A 20,464-nucleotide genomic window follows, 5' to 3' on the forward strand; every position below is an offset into this window, starting at 1 on the left:
GCCCGTTCCAGAAAGAACACCAATAAGGTGGGTGATGAAGAAAAGAACAAACACAATAACATTGTCATCCCCTATGTGTGTGGGGTATCTGAAAAACTCAGGATGATCTTCAACAAACACCACATCTCTGTGTATTTCAAACCCAGTAACACACTCAGACAAAGACTGGTACGTCCAAAAGACCGTACACCACACACCCAGAAGAGCAACCTAGTGTACGCTGTCTAATGCAGTGAGGAATGCCCAGACTTGTACATTGGTGAAACAAAACAACCACTAAACAAATGCATGGCCCAATACAGAAGGGCTAACTCGTCAGGGCAAGACTCAGCTGTCTATTTACACCTCAAGGAGAAAGTATACTCCTTTGAAAGCAGAAATGTGCACATCTTGGACAGGGAAGACAGATGGTTTGAAAGAGGTGTAAAAGAAGCCATCTATGTGAAACTGGAAAAACCATCTCTCAGAGGAGGAGGTCTGCGACACCACCTGTCCCCCACCTATAATGCTGTCCCCAGCGTTTTTAATATTTCCTCTAAGGATGTTACCACATAGAGTAAAAAGAGTAAAAGGAGCACTTTGTCAACCCGCTGAGTACGCTACTGTCATTAACAAACAATGTTACGTCCTCATAATGGAGTCGGATATAAAGTAATAACATTAACAAATAGCGGCGGGGCTTTAACTCACCACAACTGCAGAGGCTCCCAGCTTCATTTGAAACAAACTACATTATAGACGGTCCGTTATTTATTAATCCCTCTGTGTGTTTATATATTTACTTTTTATCCGCTCCCGTTGCCTTGATAAAGTCACATCGTGCCGTCATTTCAAACTCAAGACTTCCTGAATTTGTTTCAAAATAAAAGCCCCTTATAACATCGGCTGAGAGAATCCCTCCATTGTCTAAATAGGCTTTTATTGTGAAACATTTGTAGGAACTTGGTTGTGGAGGATACAGTAGCTTAAATGTTTACGTACGGTACTTCAGATGTAGCTCCTGCCATCTGCTGACGCTTTTAGGTGACTACAACAACATGTCCTCTGGCACATGAACACACACAGTGACTCAAATAATAGTAAAAGTAATAAAAATAGGACAAGAATAACCCGATGACATCACACACGTCATGAAAGACGACCAGGGATAATTGGTGAGTACCAGCATGTAGTGTGTCATGTCAGTCGGCCAAGTCACGGCATGATTTTATGACTCCACAATTGTGTAATGTGATATTTTGGCCTCTAGTTTCGCAGACCGGGCGCAGCGGAGGCGCAGCGCACCTGCGCTTGGCCAACTGAGTGTGGCCAGGCAGATTTTCTAAGTTTGGCACACCGTGCACGCTGGCACAGCTGCTCCTCTTTCCCACCTCCGTCCCTCCTACCTGCGCAAGTCGGAAAGAGGGAGGAGAGAAGGCGTGGAGTGGGTTTTACACACATCACACCAATCAAATGAGCCCCTCTCCTCACCCTTAAATGCGCCGCACGAAGGCGTAATGAGAGTTTACTCAATTCGCCATGGCAGAAGAGAGCAGCAGCGTTAGACGGCCAAACTTCTCCCAGGAGGAAACTGATGTTTTGGTCCGGGAGTGTCCGAATATACGGAACTGCGAGCAGACCTCCACGGGCTGATGATGCAAAGGTAGCCTGGGAGGAGGTCACCACAATTGTAAATCAATGTTGCGTTTCTCTCGTGCGCGCGCTCTCTCTCTTTCTCTCTCGCAGTCTCACTCTGTTTCTTTTCTTTTGACTTTTCTAAGATGACAGATGCTGAATATATACTCCCTATCTGATGCTGTGGCTGTTTGTGGTTGGCTGAGAGGGATGTGAACTCATTAGTTTGCAGCTGTTTAATCAAATCAGGTTGGGTTTCCATTACGCGTGCCAAACGTGCCAATCCCCTTTGATCTGACATCAGATGTGACGGGACAGTCGATATAGAGATACATTTATGTGCTGATTGCAGATAGTTGCATTGAATAGTGGTTTTGTGGGTATTTATTGCATCGTTAATGTGCCTGATATTCTGGAAACCTGCCTGTGAGGTTTTGGTGACGTGTGCGCACTGTCTGCCGGTCAGCCAAACTTCGGCTTACACCGGCTGCGCTCCGCCTGCGCTGACAGTAGACCTGGTTTCAGCTGGCGAGCCTTTTGGCACGAAACTGTCACTGTTTCGTGACATACTTCCTGTTATGAAGTAAACGTGCTTGCAGTGTACTGGCTTGTTTCCTATCTTTGTTACCATGTACAAAGTCTCATTGTTAACATAACAGGCTGTGGCTCTATGTCAGTGAGGTTAATCTCTTTTCCCATCACACACACACACACACACACACACACACCCCCACACACACACACACACACACAATATAAAGTGAAACTAGAATGAAAGCAGACTGAGAGGACAGGAGAAAAGACACACAGGACAGTGATCTGGTAGATCCAAATACTTTAAGTCTTCACTTATCCTCATCTAACAACATGGACGGTGAGTTATGGTTACTTTTTATACAACAGTGTCAAGTAAAGTTGCTTGCAAATATTGGTAGTCGCAGGTTGCATTTTTTTTGGGCTTGTTTCTAAAGTGGAGTTGCTTATTTGGGCTTGCCCTCTAAACGTCGGCTTTTGTCCATCTAATAAGTTAATTAAACGCATGATAGTGTGTCTGACTGCAGGATGTTTCCACAGCTCCGCTCCCTCAGTCAGTCAATGAGACTTTTCACATTTAAATTGCACGATTAATGGAGGTTCTTCAACTATTTCGCTAACAAGTGGGCGAAATATGGAAAGAATACAATAATTTGTAGAAAGAGAGAGGATTAAAAGATTCGACTTCAAGAGGGGGACGATTCAAAGGCAGTTTGCAGATTCAGATTCTGTGTTAAATATGTATTCATCATTCAGATCTTGTTCAGCATACCAGCACTGTTACAGTGAAAGTAAAATGGCTGGTTATATGCAACTTCTTTACTTTCATTTTCATTCATTAATTTATTCTTTCCACGTTTTTGGTCGGCTAGCTGGTTTGGTAGAGTTTAAGAGCAGTAAATATAATGTATTTGTAAAGTAATTTTGGTTGCTGGTCCTGGTTGCCTGTTTTTCTCCCAAGATCTGGCAACACTGAACCCAATACAGCGTGGAGTGAGTAGCAAGAATGAGTGCAGATAGCGGGGAAATAGTCGAGTAGTAGTTTTTATAAAATCTTGTGTATGTTCATTTATTTGAGTGTTTTCTAATGGTTGTGTTGACATTACATTTTCCTCCGTGTGCCTTGACTGATGACTGTTTTTGAAATCAGAAGAAAGCTATTGAGTTTAAAATAAACCTGTTAAAACGTATTTATTTTCTCCTGGTCCTTATTTTAAATAGGTTGTAAAAAAATATATATATCAATAATTATCGTAATCGATCAATATGAACCAGCTATATCGTGATATACTTTTCAGCCATATCACCCACCCCTATTCTGGAAAATCTTATTTTGGCTTAATTATCGTTCAAATAAAATGGAGCAGCCAAAGATGTAGCCTCCTGTGTGAAAGGGCGAGTCACATGCATCAACCATTGTCTTAATAATCTGGCCAATAACATCTCAGCAGAATATCCTGAGTCTTCTTTATCTGAGGAAGACTTGCTAAGAGTTTTGACTGTTTCACCCACCTTTACTTCTCTGGTAAATACTGGACTGTAGACTGAAGATCGTCTTCCACTACCTTGCACCTTATAAATTCAAAGACTTACAGAGGATTTTAAACTGAATGTCTCATCCTACTGGCTGCTCTTTAAAGATTAACTTTGAATCTATTGAACACATTGTGTGTGTTTGTGTGTGTGAGAGTGAGTGTGTGAATGTGTCTGTTGTGTGTGTGTTGTCTGGAAAGAAGCTCTGATCCATTATGTAGGCAAAGGTTGTTTTTGAAATTTAGTTTACTCACCTGTAGTTTGAATTCGGCAGGTGCCAAAAAATTTCCCTTATTTTCAAATCCAAAACTTGACAGGTATGGGTTACAGATGCCGTATTCCTGTCAAATACGCCGCAAGATAAGGATTACCAGCGAAGGGGAAGTCCGGCTCCAGGTCCAATAATTTCCTCTTTGTTGATTTCATGACTGCCCAGAAATACCTGAACACCAGTATAGTAGGTTTTTGAGAATACATAAAATTGCAGTTTAGACAACTGAGCATTTCTTTACTGTGGACTGCAGGCCTAAAGGATGCATCCAGGGCCGTTGCAACCGGACAGGCAAACTAGGCAATTGCCTAGGGCCCCGAGCTGGAAGTGGGCCCCCAGAGACGGCGGACATTGGTCCTTATCAATAACAATATGATGGAACCCCTATAGACACTGCAAAAACGACAACACATTGGAATCCCCCCTAATGGGGCCCCCTACTAGCTGCTGCTTGCGAGTGGCTAAGTAGGGTGACCAGACGGACTGCACAGCATTTCTGTCTCTTTTCATGTGTCACGCAAATTGAAACCATGATTGGTTGCCACCCGCGCTAGCATTGTTGGAGTACCGTACCTCACGGTACCGCTACTGTGGGATAAGTTCAAAGTCCAATCGCAAGAGGGTGAGTGTCCATGCACAACGGCGCATGGACGTATGAGAGGCCCTTTGAGACATAATTCATACTTGGTTTCACATGTAACATCATACTCTCATACATACACCACTATACTCTTACACAAACACTACTATACCCTCTTACATGCACAATCATACTCTCATACATACACCACTATACTCTTACACAAACACTACTATACCCTCTTACATGCACAATCATACTCTCATACATACACCACTATACTCTTACACAAACACTACTATACCCTCTTATATTTAGCATCATGTTTTCTTTTATTTACTGTCATACTCTTAGTGTAACAGAGGATAATATTATATGTATGTAAGTATGATAGTATGTACATGAAAGTAACAGTATATGTAAAACAAAGCTCTAATATACATATGAGAGAATAATATTATATTTGAAACAGAATAATAGCATATGTAAGAGAAATTAGTTGTACATGTGATTGCAAATAATCATGTGTAAGGAACAAAATGACAGTGAATGAGAATAGTCGTTTGTATGAGAGAGTTTGATTGAAACGGAAATAAGACTGAATTCTCAGTTCCTGATTGGTTATTTTTGATGAAGCGAGAAGAAGGCCCGCCTTCCCAATCAAAATATGAAAAGATGGCGGACCTTGAGCGACTCAGTGAAGCTGTTGGCCTCTGACTGTCCACACAGGCCGCTGAGCAGAGCGGAGTGCCCGCGGAGGCTCGCGCACTGCAGCGCTTCATGGCCTGGACACACCGGACGCGGAACCGAAGCGCAGCGCCCAGCAGCGGCAGTCTTCAATCGGCGCCCTTGACTGTCCACACACTGAATGAATAGGGCATATTGTTCTGACCATTTTATTTATGGCTGTAGGCTTGGTGACACAAAATTAAAATAGTAATGAAGTGATTAGGATATTGAAAAATGTGTCCGGTTATGCATTGTTGTGTTATTTTAAATTATAAACACGGTATTTTCTCCTCACGTTCCACAGTGCGTGCTGTTGTTATTTTATTTTGAAAATTGGTCGGATTCTCTCGTCTTTTCTGTGTCCGACTTCCTGTTTGGTACGATCCGCTCTATCCAGCTTGACAGAAGCGCTCGCGGCTCGTGTGAAAAATAGACCAGACGCAGAACTGAAGCGCTGCAGTGCGCGAGCCTCCGCGGGCGCTCTGCTCTGCTCAGCGGCCTGTGTGGACAGTCAGAGGCCAACAGCTTCACTGAGTCGCTCAAGGTCCGCCATATTTTCATATTATGATTGGGAAGGCGGGCCTTCTTCTCGCTTCATCAAAAATAACCAATCAGAAACTGAGAATTCAGTCTTATTTCCGTTTCAATCAAACTCCCTTCCGTTTCAATCAAACTCTCTCACACAAACAACTATTCTCATTCACATACCCTATCATTCTGTTTTACATTCACTGTCATTTTGTTCCCTACACATGATTATTTGCAATCACATGTACAACTAATTTCTCTTACATATGCTATTATTCTGTTTCAAATATAATATTATTCTCTCATACGTATATTAGAGCTTTGTTTTACATATACTGTTACTTTCATGTACATACTATCATACTTACATACATATAATATTATCCTCTGTTACACTAAGAGTATGACAGTAAATAAAAGAAAACATGATGCTAAATATAAGAGTATAGTAGTGTTTGTGTGAGAGTATAGTGGTGTATGTATGAGAGTATGATTGTGCATGTAAGAGAGTATAGTAGTGTTTGTGTAAGAGTATAGTGGTGTATGTATGAGAGTATGATTGTGCATGTAAGAGAGTATAGTAGTGTTTGTGTAAGAGTATAGTGGTGTATGTATGAGAGTATGATTGTGCATGTAAGAGAGTATAGTAGTGTTTGTGTAAGAGTATAGTGGTGTATGTATGAGAGTATGATGTTACATGTGAAACCAAGTATGAATTATGTCTCAAAGGGCCTCTCATAGAATCCTGCCAGTTGTGGGTTGAACAGAGGTTACAGCATACCTGTCAAGTCTCCCGTTTTGGCTGGGAAACTACCGTATTTTACCCCTCTTTCCCGCCGTCCTCCCGTATTAGTATTTTCCCGTAAATCTCCCGTATTATAATATAATTTTAAAAAAAAAACCCAAAACATTCCTCTGCCTCTCCAAACTGAACTCTGTCACTAGCCTCGCTAGAACTGCTACCTGCAGTAGCCTGGGTGGCAGTTGTCGCGAGGTTAGTGTCGACAGCGGGTCTGGTTGACTAGTGGTTATTTTAGATTTCCTGTACACCCAGGGACGGGTTTTGCTACGGGCAATGTGGGCGACCGCCCAGGGTGCAATCTATGTGAGGGCGCACGAGCGCCCGCCGCCCTCCAAAACAAAAAAAACAAACAAACAAAAAAAAAAAACTCGCCAGTTTTCTAGACTACCGCTCATTTCCACGTCAAGTTAGTGGAGTGGGTGCTGGGGCGCCCCTATTATCACGCTTCAACCAGCAGCAGAAAGGAAAGGCAAATCGTGGCTGTTGTGGGTTGAACGGGGGTCACAGACAGGAATACGGCGGAGGCTCATAGTGCTCTGCGGCGCAAGATAACGGTCCAGTAATTTCCTCTTTCGTTGGCGTCATGACTGCCCAAAAGTACCTGAACAGCCGAGCCGTGGCGGCACACAGGTGTCATGTGTCAGAGGAGAAACGAGCCGTTCACATTTCTCTCTTTGTGGCAGTAACGGCCCCAAACCTCACCGCACTTTAGGGACTGTTCTTTACTTATGAAGGGACTGTCAGGGGAGGAGGGTGGCTGGTTGATTTTTATTTATTTATTTTATTTTGATCCCCCCTATGTTAATCACTTATTGATGCTGTTTTTGAAGTATGAATAAGTCAATAAGTAATTTATTCCATTGAAATATCATTGATGTATTATTGAAAAGTGATTTATCTTTTTATAAATGACAAAAGGCACATCTGCCTCATTTTTGCCGTGACTAGACTAATCTCTAGTATAAGCATCATATGTGTTAAGTATATTTCATCAAATAAAGTTTTTAATAAACAAGTATCTATTTTATTGTGAGTATGTGATGGCTTGTATCGATTTATGTCCATGTAGCGGTGTGCGTTGTTTATTGTTGAGCTCAACAATAAAGTGAGACACTGCGTAAATGTAAGTGTGCAGAAATCTTTTTCTACCAGTCTGGACTCATTGATGTTTTCAGCACCAAGACTGAGCCGGGTCGAGTGGTAGCTATTCTACATTACCTTTTTATCAGAATAAAAACATCTTGAGTTTGTTTTGCATTCCAGGACGTCAGGTGTTTCACATAAATACACACAATTACAAAAACACAAAACAACACATAAATACAAAATAACATATAACCTAGGCTGACCAAACATCCTCTTTTGCCCGGACATGTCCACTTTTCACGTCCTGTCCGGGTCGTCCGGGGGGTGTTTATAAATTGATGATAATGTCCAATTTTTCTTGTGTGTGTGCGTAATCCCCGAGAAGCTGCCTTATCGGCGGATCTCTAACACTCACAACGAGGAAGCAGCAGACACCCGCGGCGCAGCATTATTCTAAGCTCCAAAGATGCCAAAGCGCAAGTGCAGCTTCACAGATGAACTGCAGAAAAAATTCTCAACTTACTGTCCCGACCCGGTCAGGACATATGGGAGGCTGAGTGCACCGTGTGCAAAGCTGGCACATATGATTCTGTGTCTAATAAAGGTGCCGGGGAGCTCAAAGTTGAATTTTCAAATGCATAAGAGGTATTATTTAGAACATTATTTCATAATATTTAATTATTTATTTGTCCAGTAAGACTTGAAAAGATAGCTATTATTTTACAAGTTGATTTTTCTAATACAGAAGAGACATTATTTCTATCATTATTTCATTCCAGAGATTTTACATTTATTTTACATTTATATTTACACTGCCTGGCCAAAAAAAAAGTCATCACCAAAAAAAAAGGTCATACACTCTAATATTTCGTTGGACCGCCTTTAGCTTTGATTACGGCACGCATTCGCTGTGGCATTGTTTCGATAAGCTTCTGCAATGTCACAAGATTTATTTCCATCCAGTGTTGCATTAATTTTTCACCAAGATCTTGCATTGATGATGGTAGAGTCTGACCGCTGCGCAAAGCCTTCTCCAGCACATCCCAAAGATTCTCAATGGGGTTAAGGTCTGGACTCTGTGGTGGCCAATCCATGTGTGAAAATGATGTCTCATGCTCCCTGAACCAGTCTTTCACAATTTGAGCCCGATGAATCCTGGCATTGTCATCTTGGAATATGCCCGTGCCATCAGGGAAGAAAAAATCCATTGATGGAATAACCTGGTCATTCAGTATATTCAGGTAGTCAGCTGACCTCATTCTTTGAGCACATACTGTTGCTGAACCTAGACCTGACCAACTGCAGCAACCCCAGATCATAACACTGCCCCCACAGGCTTGTACAGTAGGCACTAGGCATGATGGGTGCATCACTTCATCTGCCTCTCTTCTTACCCTGATGCGCCCATCACTCTGGAACAGGGTAAATCTGGACTCATCAGACCACATGACCTTCTTCCATTGCTCCAGAGTCCAATCTTTATGCTCCCTAGCAAATTGAAGCCTTTTTTTCCGGTTAGCCTCACTGATTAGTGGTTTTCTTAAGGCTACACAGCTGTTCAGTCCCAATCCCTTGAGTTCCCTTCGCATTGTGCGTGTGGAAATGCTCTTACTTTCACTATTAAACATAGCCCTGAGTTCTACTGTTGTTTTTCTTCGATTTGATCTCACCAAACGTTTAAGTGATCGCCGATCACGATCATTGAGGATTTTTTTCCGGCCACATTTCTTCCTCGAAGACGATGGGTCCCCACTATCCTTCCAGTTTTTAATAATGCGTTGGACAGTTCTTAACCCAATTTTAGTAGTTTCTGCAATCTCCTTAGATGTTTTCTCTGCTTGATGCATGCCAATGATTTGACCCTTCTCAAACAGACTAACATCTTTTCCACGACCACGGGATGTGTCTTTCGACATGGTTGTTTAGGAAATGAGAAGCAACTCATTGCACCAGTTGGGGTTAAATAACTTGTTGCCAGCTGAAAGATAATCGCCCATGCAGTAATTATCCAATAGGAGGCTTGTACCTTTTTGCTTAGTTAAATCCAGGTGGCGACTTTTTTTTTGGCCAGGCAGTGTATTTTTGTACAAATGAAACTTGCAAAAAGATTATTATTTTAGGCATAATAAAATCAAGTTGAGTAACCTCTGAGAAGCCTATCCAAATTTCTGTCTTTGAGAGATATTATTTTGTAATATAACTGAATTTTCTATCCATACATATAAACTTTAAATATATTAAAATTATAAGGCATCTTTGAGTAAACTGCAAGTATCATTTAAGTAGCCTATCTCGTGGCTGGGGCAAGTGTCCTCTTTTTTGGAAATCAAAATATGGTCACCCTAATCTAACCAAACAACAAAATCCATGCCGACGGCACACCTGTAGACTTTTATCAGACTTTTTATGAATCTGTTAAAACTCTATCGCTTAAAGCCTTCAGTTATTCATATGGGGAAAGAAAACTCACAGAAACTCAACAGGAAGGTTTGATATCACTGTAGTCAGGGCCGTGCCTGACCAATACCCTAGGCAAGATATTTGCTTACCCCCCACCCCCGACTCACGGTTTGGTTCAAACCTCGGTTTTCAAAAACTACTGAAGATAACATTTCAAAAACTTCCTAAAAAAATGTCTGGATTTTATTAATTATTAACCAAATGCATTTGCAATAAAGAACATGAACATTACTTAAGTTATATTAACTTACAGTTCACAATAAATAAAAAAAACTTGTTAATCTCTTAACAATCTACATTCTCTAAATAATCTTATTTCTTCACTGGCAGTTTATGTGGGAGGGAGATGCAATTGAGGCTGCATCACTTGGTGCTGAGGTGGATGAGGTGGCTACAGTTACATTAGAAGGCCCAGGATTTGCAGAGGTGGGGGACAAATACTTCAGAAGTGCATCTAAAAAGAGGAGATACGTATATTTGACAAACTGGGCTTTTACAATATATTAATCAAATAACTGTTGATTGTGAAACCATCATGGAATAACCATAATAGCACCTAACATTACAGCCTGCCTTGATCTAATGACATTTTCAACACAGCAAACAGCCAAAATATAAAAAATGCAACTGTAACATCACAAATCTGAAAATTGGAAAACATAAATATACAGTATATGAATATATGCCTAGTTGGTAAACAGTGAGTGGTTTGTGCAGCAGCAGACTAACATTAAAAGAAAACATAGGCCAATATATTAAATTATGTTGCTTAATCATTCCCCCAAACACTTTGAGTCTTTCTTTCCAACTTTCTCTAAGATGGGAGCAACATTAAATGACATTGGGCCTCATTCACTAATATCTGCGCAGAAATGTTCTTACTCTCCGCAAAAAATAAGTACTTGCGCAAAATCACCGTCGGATTCATGACACGTGCGTACCGGCCAATTTTGTTCTCACCACCGTGCGTATGTTAGTAAATCAGAACCATTCTAAACTGACAGGCGCGTGTCCGCGATCTGCAATCAGCATACTACCACGCCCCCATTTCTCCATATAGGGAAACCGCTTGCCTAGAGTTGATTCATGAATGAAGAAGCGGTTACGCGAGGAGAGAAGTAGTAAATTTCACAGTTTGTTAGAAGCAATGGCGCCGGGTCTTACAGGAATGCCATGGGTCATTGCAAGATTGTGGAGGACACAGCATGCCAGGATGATCTTGCACACCTTCTCAGGGGTATAAAGTAGTTTGCCACCGGCCGTATCTGATCCAAACACATCCAACGGCCCTTAAGCACGCCAAAAGTGCGCTCTACGGCGCGTGTGTGGGCATGTATGTTATTATAGCGCACCTCTTGAGGGGTTTCAGGGTTTGCGTATGGTATCATCAGCCATGTTTTAAGGCCATATGCCCGGTCACCCAAACAATATAACATTTTAACATTAACGGAATAGAGACTTACTGAAAATACTAACTTAAAACAATTGAAATAAAAGACTAGAACAAAAGATGCTCACCAAGAAGCCATCCACTTCTCACAGCCCGTGCCTCCAAACGCATTCCCACTGTACTGTTTTGCAAAATAAATGAGTCGTGGGTGCCTCCTGGCCAGCGGGCCACAGCCTTAAGGATATGGCAGTCGGCATTACAGATCATCTGCACGCTGATGGAGTGATAGTTTTTCTGTTCATGTTGTTGTTAATATTTTAAATGTCACAATGATGAGGGTAAACGTGTGTCAATTTCATGGTAATTTAATCCATTTGGCCAGTATATTAGTAAATTAATTATTTTAAAAAATGTTAATTAAATCTCTTTTTCATGAATGTGGTTTTATAGACTCTACATGTACTTAAAAGGTATGTTTGCATTTTCTAAGTCAATTCAGCCTTCCTCATTTGTGCGTACACATGGTCTGAGGTAGTTCTAAATTTGTTCGCAGAGTAAGAACAAATTCGGGTAAGAAAATATTGATGAATCCCGGATTTTTGTGCGTCAAACAATCGTACGCACAGTTTAAGCACAGATTTGTGCGTACGCACTGTTTGTGAATGAGGCCCATTAACTCTAGCTGAATGCTGAAAGTATTCCTAAAACAAGTGGCTGATCAAGTCGCAGTAACATTGACTTAGTGGTCGAAAATCACTCTTAAGGGGTGGGGAGGCATATGCAAATATACATACTAAAGCAAGCAATATGTATTTAAGGTTAAAACACTAGAATGAATAAAACAATAGGTCTGAAAATAAATGGTTAAAACCAATTTTTACCGTATCTGGATGATTTAAATTTTCAAATTCAACCAAATGTTGCTTATCTTACTGGTTGAAGAACTACATACTTTTTCATTTATTTCCAGACCACCACCCAACTATGATAAATGCACTGTGCTACAAAGTGGAACTCAAATAACTCCAATGGAAACCTATCTGCAGTGATGACATAGTATAAAGAGCAAGAAAGTGCATGCAGGGAAGGAGGGGTGGATGGGTCAAACAAACAAGAGACTTTGACTCAGGAGACCAGTGTTCATGTCCCATGTAAAATGTCGAGATTTTTTAGCTTGGTTTCGTAGTGAATGTCACGTGACGAACATCACGACAAAGTCGCTAACTAACTTAAGAAACACAACAAAGGCTCTTATTTTAAGCCACACCATGATTTTTTTCTAAACATAACCAATTAGTTTTGTGGCCTGTGTCATGTGAACACAGACGTTTATTTTGAAAAGACTGCCTGTAATGAGCAGAAATTGGCACGCTGTCCCTTAGCTTTAAAAACAGATGCTAGAGGGGTACCCCGAGTGTCATAGGTTAAAGCACAGGGCCGCTGACTGAGCTGCCATATTTAATGGGTGGGACAATTTGAGTCAAGATAAAGGCTGGAATTAGAAATAACATAGATGATTGAGTAGTCTACAGCTGTCATTTTATCTGTCTGTCTTTCATCTGTGCCAAATAAACATTAACATTTGGGTAAATGTAAGTATGAGTCTGGAGTCTGTGCCAGATACCCAATATTAAAGGACTCTGATTGGGGTCATGTTGGTTTCTTTTTATGTATTGACACCACTCTTAATTCTCTTACAATGATAATTCCATTGTTTTGTGAGTAACTTATTTTTGACCAATGACAATTTTAGATAAGTTAATGTGTATCTTCTTATATATGTGAAACAACCAAAAGATAAATGTACAATGTATTGATGGACATTATTCTCTTTCTGTGTCAGACACAAGGAGAGTTGTCATTCTGGGAAAAACTGGAGCTGGGAAAAGCAGCCTGGCTAACACCATACTTGGAGAGAAACCATTCGAGGTTGATGATACTTCCAACTCTGGAACAAGAGAATGTCGAGCAGAAACCAGATCTGTCAATGGAAGAAACATCACTTTGATCGACACTCCTGGTTTCTTCAACACAGAGAGATCTGAGGAGGAGCTGAACCATGAGATAGTGAGGTGTATCACAGAGTGCGCTCCAGGGCCTCATGCTTTTCTCATTGTACTTAAAGTGGATAAATTCACCAAGCAGGAGCAGGATGTCATCAACAAAATACACCAATACTTCTCTGAAGAAGTCTTCAAATATGCAACAGTTGTCTTCACTTATGGTGACCAGCTCAAGGGACAGACAATTGAGGAATTTGTCCATCAGAATAAGTCATTGAGTGATCTGGTGAAGAAGTGCGGAGGCCGCTGCCACGTCATTGATAATGAATACTGGAAAGACAACCCAAAGGATGAATACAGGAGCAACAAGTACCAGGTGGAGAAAATACTAAACACAATAGATGAGATAACAAAAGCAAACAAAGGAAGGTGTTACACCAATGAGATGCTCCAAGTAGTACAGGAAATAATTGAACAAAAGAAGACGCACATTAGAAAGTCATCAGGAAACATGTCAGAGGAAGAGATCACACGGCAGGCTAAAGACAGGGCATTTAAGGAGATCTGGATCAGACTGGCAGGTGTTGGAACAGGTGCATTGTTAGGAGCTTTGTTTGGTGTAATAGTGATGGTTGAAGTAGTTGTCTTAGCTTTAAGGAAAGCAGAAGTCGCAAGAGCAGCAGTTGTAGTATCTGCTGCAGTGGGAGCAGCAGTTGGAGGTTATACAGGATATCATGCAGCTGAGGAAGCAGACACGCCATGGGAAGCAGTAAAGATGGCAAAAGCTGCTGTCAAGAGGGGAGTCAAGAGGCTTCATGAGTCCATCATGGACTCATGAAGCCTCTTGGATAAGAGGTGAAACGTCTTCTAAGACAAAACTAAGTCCAGTTGCATTTGATTCAATTGCCTTGAGATATCAATAGAGTCCTGTCTCTCTGTTGATCACGTGAAAATCTTGTTTTAACCCATCGTTAACCTGAAGTATGTTTACTTATGTCACAGGTTTTATCTTGTCTGAGCTTCAAGCACCTTTTCCTGTTTCACAAGCTATTTTCATGCCTCCACTATAGGCGGCCAGAGGCATTATGTTTTCGGGTTGTCTGTCCTTCCATCCATCCGTCTGTACGTCCCTCCCATTCTTGCTTATGTGGTATCTCAAAAGAATGCCAAATTTGGCACCAATGTCCACTTATCTTAACCACAGACTCTGTGTTTGATGTGTTGTTAAGTGCATATACTATAAACCAGTGGGACTCAACTCATGGCCCATGGGCCACATTTGGCCCACGACAGGGTGCCAGGTGGTCGACCAACCTCTTACTAGTTCACAATGGAAAAAAAAAGATTCAAATTGTATTTTTTTGTGCTTTGAATCTAAATTAGCTGCCAGAGTGCAAAAAAGCATCAAAATATAGCCTGTTTTCTGAGGTCAGGGCTACGTCCCAAATGTCCCCAAGTCCCAAAAAACACCCCCACGTACAGCAAACGTCAGGGGGCTGAAAACAAGCAACTCATTTGTTATATTTACTGATAAATATTTTAATGTTTCTTTATTAACTGGATGTCATTTTGCAAAAGTTGCCCCTGAGCACGGCAAGTTGAGTATCCCTGCTGTAAACTGAAGCTGCAAACCACAAATATAAAATTGTTTTAACATATTTTATGTCTGAGATCTTTTAAAAATGTTGTAATCAAATCAATGTACTCATTGTTCACTGTTCTCTGTTGCAAAAGCTAACCAGCAAATATCATTTAATCTATGTACAACATCACTTTGTTTGAATAGCTGTGATTGTTAGTGGATTAAAATGTATGACCAAGATAAATATGAACAATCAATAAACTCAAACTTGTGAAACAAAATTGATTTGAGCAAAAAGTTTTTACTTGGTAAAGTTAGTTAGTCGTGGTGGAAGAAGAAGAAGTAGTGGTAGTAGTAGTAGTAGTATTTTATTATATTAATTTTTTCCCTCCCCCTTGAGAGTGACAGAGGCCCACATGTTGATGGATTTTGAGCTTTCACAATGACACAATCATTTAATCTAAAACGTGACTAAATGCCGCACGTGCATGAAAACATGTTCAGTATGCTTTTTATTGGACTCTATTGTGAAACACGTCAGAGAGGGGAACTAGTGACAGAGAAGTCAGAGAAGATACAACAAACATATTCACAAACGCTCTTGCAGTCGTGTGACCCTGACTTATTGTTGCACCTGTTATTTCATTATTGACAACATGGGTGGTAAGTTAATTTCTTTCAATTATTTCTGTCAGGACTCAAAACTGCACACTGAAATATGAATAATAGCTATTTGTTTTAAATATATTTTACAGTGCACAGGTGCTATTAGTAGATGGTTTCTATAGATCTTGTTTTCTTCCTTCTTTTTCTCATATTGTTGAACAGTGACAGATTTTCTTCAGAATCAGAATCACTTTATGCTCCAAATGTACAATGTACAGAGACATTTGACTTAAAGTGTCGTGAAACAAGGAGTTAAAGGGGTTACACTAATGTAGAGGATGATGATGACAGTTATTGAATAGAAGACAATATTCAGATCCTTCACTAAAATTGAAATTCCTTTCAGAAATGAGTCACAAATGGAAATTTAGTGCCTAGTTGACCTTACAACACGGCCTGGAGACGCCACAGAGAAGGACTTAGGAGGAGTTCAGAACCCACACCTTAATTTTACCCACACACTGTAGTTAGTAGTTTAATTAACCTTTCACTTATAAAGACTTTTGATCTTGTGATTTGTGTTTGTATAAATGTCCGCTCACTGTACACCAGGAAAAAGAACTTTGTAGCAGCCTTAATGGATGGATGTTTAATGGAGTAATAAAAATGCTGCATAATGATACATTATCGCAGCTAGCACAGTTCATGGTCGGGGTTATACTGTCCTATACAGTGTGTGTGTGTGTGTTTGTGTCAATCAGTGAGGATTTTTATTGTAACCGAGCTCATGTGTATCTTCTTACACCTGCAGACAGCTAAAAAACTATTACTGATGAGTATTACGTTACTTCTTATGGTTATCATCATTGATCACTGTTCATTACTCTACAACATATGGCATGCTGGGAAATCTTACTTTGGCTAAATTATCCTTCAAATGATCACATTAAATACTGAAATCAAATCAGTATTGTCTGCTGTAAAATGTAGCAGCCAGGGCCCGTATTCCTAAAGATTCTGAGAATCCTCTCAGAGAGCTCCTAACTTAGCCTAAAAATTCCCAGCAAGGAGTCTTAGCTTACGAGTGATTCCAGAACACTCTCAGAGAACTCTGAGCAAGGAATGGACAGAAGCTCCTATCTTAGTGAGGAGGTGTGGTTGACCCCGTTGCTAGGTATGAGTCATCATTTCCAAAGCTGTGATTGGTTGATCCTAAAAGCTGGATAAAAAACTTACTTTTGGTGATAATTGATAAACTCAATTATGGAATCTAATCTTATGAAGACTGTGTAATTGTAAATAACATATCACATAAAAGAAAATACATGTTAAATGAATAGTAAACTGTACTATAAAATAATCCTACTGAATGCCCACATATTCACATAGTGATGGTTATATTAATTTGCTTTTATTAATTGCATGCTTTTGTACTTTCAACTATCAACATCTCAACTTAATTTGGTATTAACGAGTGTAACACAGCACAGCTTTCATCAATGTCCTTGATTGCTGACAGGTGTATAAGAAGTAGGCTTGTCTGACTTTTACATCTGCTACAAACTAGTGAACAACAATGGAGAGAAAAAGAACAAGAAAACCCAACTGGACCGAGGAACAGTGTTTGCTTTTGGCTCAATTGATCAATGAGCATAAAAGTGTTTTGAGGGGTAAATTTAGCCCCAGTGTTACAGTGCAAGCCAAGAAGCAAGCCTGGGACACTATAGCACAACAGATAAATGCCTCCTTTCCGTTGGTTGTGCGCACAAGTGAGGATTGCGAGAAGCGGTGGTATGTGTTGCAGTCAAAAGCAAAAGAGGAGATTGCGGAACAAAAACGTGAAGCTCCACGCACAGTTGAGTGATATACCACTTCCTTACACCTGCTGGCAAAGTTAATTGAAATGCCTAATTATTGTGTATATATTGATTTACTGGATTTCCTTTTAGGGGGTGGACCACCTTCTAAGCAGCTGTCCCAGGTTGCAGAAACAGTATTTGATATACTGGGGCAGTCAGAAGTTGGCATCACCGGGCTGAGGGAAGGCATTGACTCCTCAATGTTGCAGGCCATTGAAATGCAACAATGGTAGAACAAATGAGTTTTCATATATCAAGAGGCAGGAAAACAAAATATTAAGCACAGTGTTTATACATTGCATAAACCATTTAGCGTATTGCTTGTGCATGTTCCTTCTACTAAATCAATTAAAACAAAACAATAATTAAACTAAATGTGTTCCCCTTTCTGTAGCATGGAGCGATCAGAGGAACCGGGCCCCTCAACATCACAGGTGTACGACCATCAGACAGAGTCCAGCCTGCCCGCTGCTGCCGCTCAAACACCATCCCTGCCTGCTGCACCTGCTGCTCCAACACCATCCCTGCAGGACAGAAGATTAGAGTTGACGATGGATGTCTTAACGCAGCAGAAAAGAGTTCTCTGCCTACAGGAGGAGTACTATAGACTGAAAATTCAGTTCCTAAAAAATAAATTGAGTGACAAATAGATATTGTGTCTTTGAGTAATGTGTCATGTATGTAACTATTGTAAGTGATGTTTGGTAAAACTATGTGGTACATTGATTAAATGCATTCACACATTTTCTAATTACATATATTTTCTAATTACATATACTGTAACTTGCCTGAAATTTAATTTGTAAAGTGGCCTCTGTAACATAGTCCACTTTGAGCCAAGTTCCCCTGTGGAAAGTCAGTGTTTTCTTCACCACCATCATCATCGCTCTCCTCGTCACCATCACCCTCAAGAGGTTCTGCAATCTGCCGAGCCTTGCAAATGTTGTGCAGTATTGCACAGGCCACGATGACTTTGCAGACTTTATCAGGGGTCAGCCGCACCTCTCCATGGAGGACATGAAAGCGTCTCTTCATTTGGCCAATGCCACGCTCCACAACTGCCCTTGTTCTCTTATGGGCCCTACAGACATAATTAAACATTATACATTATGTACATTATTTGATGGAAATATCTAGGATAATCCAACATGCAATTTACATTTTATGTCCATGCATAATTCTATATTGTTTGGGTTACCTGTTGTAGTTTAGTTGCGGCCCTTGGTGTGGCTGGAGGTAAGGTGTTAGGAGCCATGGTTTGCATGGGTAGCCACTGTCCCCTAACAAGTGGCAATTGGCTGGCACATAATGTCCCTCGAAAAGCTGTCTGAGACCACTCTCAGAGAGCATTCTGGCATCATGTGTTGAGCCTGGCCATTTAGCAACAATGTCTAAAATTTTGTAGTCAGCACTGAAAACAAGCTGAACATTGATGCTGTGAAATCTTTTCCTGTTCACAAAGATGGCTTCATCTTCTGATGGTGCAATTATTCTGACATGTGTCCCATCAATTACACCCACAACACCAGGGAATCCTGCAATATCCATAAATGCCCTTTTGTGGGCTTGCAAAGTGCGGGCATCCAGTGGAAATTTAACAAATTGTGTCACAATGTGAGGTTGTGACAATGCTGTCAATGTTTGATTGATGACCCTGCTGATGGAGGGTTGTGACAGACCCAAGTCATCACTGCTGCATTGTTGCATTTTCCCTGTTGCCAAATACCTCAAGGTTGTGATTACCTTCATTTCAGGTGATATGGCATTGTGGCGTTGGGTAGGAGAAGTCAGTGCATCTCTAATGAGATCGACCACAAAAACAATGCCGGCGCGATCCAATCTGTAGCGTTTTAATAATTCACCGTCTTCCAGTGTTTGGAGAATATCTCTCCTGCCTCTTCCCTCCGCCATTTTGTCCTCTGCTTAGGGAACTCCTAAGCTGCTTAAAAGTCCTCTTCCCTGCTCCTAATAGATCTCACCTTAGGAGCACTCTTGGGAGCTAGGATTCTTTTGGAATAGCTTTTATCTTTACTAGGATCTACTCTTAATTTTTAGGAGAAATTCTAAGAAAACACCAAGATTCTAAGAATTTTCTTAGAATTTGGCCACTAGGAGCAACTCTTTGCACTAAGAATCTTTAGGAATACGGGCCCAGGTATGTAGCCTCCTGTGTGAGAGGGCGAGTCACCTGCATCAACCACTGGCCAATAACATCTCAGCAGAATATCCTGTGTCATCTGTATCTGAGGAAGACTTGCTGAGAGTTTTGACTGTTTCACCCACGTTACCTCTCTGGTAAATACTGAGCTGTAGACTGAAGATCGTCTTCCACCTTGCACCTTATAAATTCAAAGACTTACAGAGGATTTTAAACTGAATGTCTCATCCTACTGGTTGATCTTTAAAGATGAACTTTGAATTTATATAAACATGTCTGTGATTGTCTCTGATGCCATGTGCTCTTGTTATATGCTGCTGTTCTTTCTTGTTAAAGAGATCTTGACACTGGAGGGTACAAACATCAAACTGTCCACATATATTTCTTTAATTCTTTTAGATGATTTTTTTTAAAAAAGCATTTGATAAAGTATGCTTTGATTTTATTTATACATTTTTAGAATATTTTAATTTTAGAGACTTAATTATTAGTTTGTTGACAGTAATGCATTATAACGTAAAATAACTCAAAATGTATACGGCTTTTTTTCTGACAAAAACAGACAAAATAAAAACAAAACAACAAAAAAAAACAATTTGCATTTATAGAGGACTAAAATGCACAACTATTTATTACAGCAATATGTATTTAAGGTCAAAACATTACAATTGATAATACAACAGGTCTGAAAATAAATGGTTAAAACCAATTTTTACTGTATGTGGATGA

General features: G+C 40.4%; 1 protein-coding gene and 1 long non-coding RNA gene across 3 annotated transcripts in view; both read left to right on the forward strand.

Annotated features, from left to right (window-relative positions):
* The first annotated feature begins 1,666 nt into the window (after nt 1–1,666).
* The window catches only part of LOC117246168 (GTPase IMAP family member 7-like), a 143,643-nt gene continuing 124,845 nt past the window's right edge, over nt 1,667–20,464 (forward strand). Inside the window, exons 1-2 of one of the 2 annotated variants that reach the window (XM_078164629.1) lie at nt 1,706–2,488; nt 13,371–15,393. In XM_078164629.1, the coding sequence (XP_078020755.1) occupies nt 2,482–2,488; nt 13,371–14,368 (1,005 nt within the window). In that variant the 5' untranslated portion in view covers nt 1,706–2,481 and the 3' untranslated portion in view covers nt 14,369–15,393. Of the gene's footprint in view, nt 2,489–13,370; nt 15,394–20,464 lie in introns of those variants that run through there. The other variant, XM_078164628.1, reaches the window with a different exon arrangement.
* LOC117262098 (uncharacterized) lies at nt 16,439–20,141 on the forward strand. The gene is made up of 2 exons (XR_013488652.1): nt 16,439–17,806; nt 17,972–20,141. It is a non-coding gene; the product is annotated as an uncharacterized LOC117262098 (long non-coding RNA).

This window comes from Epinephelus lanceolatus, chromosome 22, assembly GCF_041903045.1.
Source record: "Epinephelus lanceolatus isolate andai-2023 chromosome 22, ASM4190304v1, whole genome shotgun sequence".
NCBI classification, from domain to species: Eukaryota; Metazoa; Chordata; class Actinopteri; order Perciformes; family Serranidae; genus Epinephelus; species Epinephelus lanceolatus.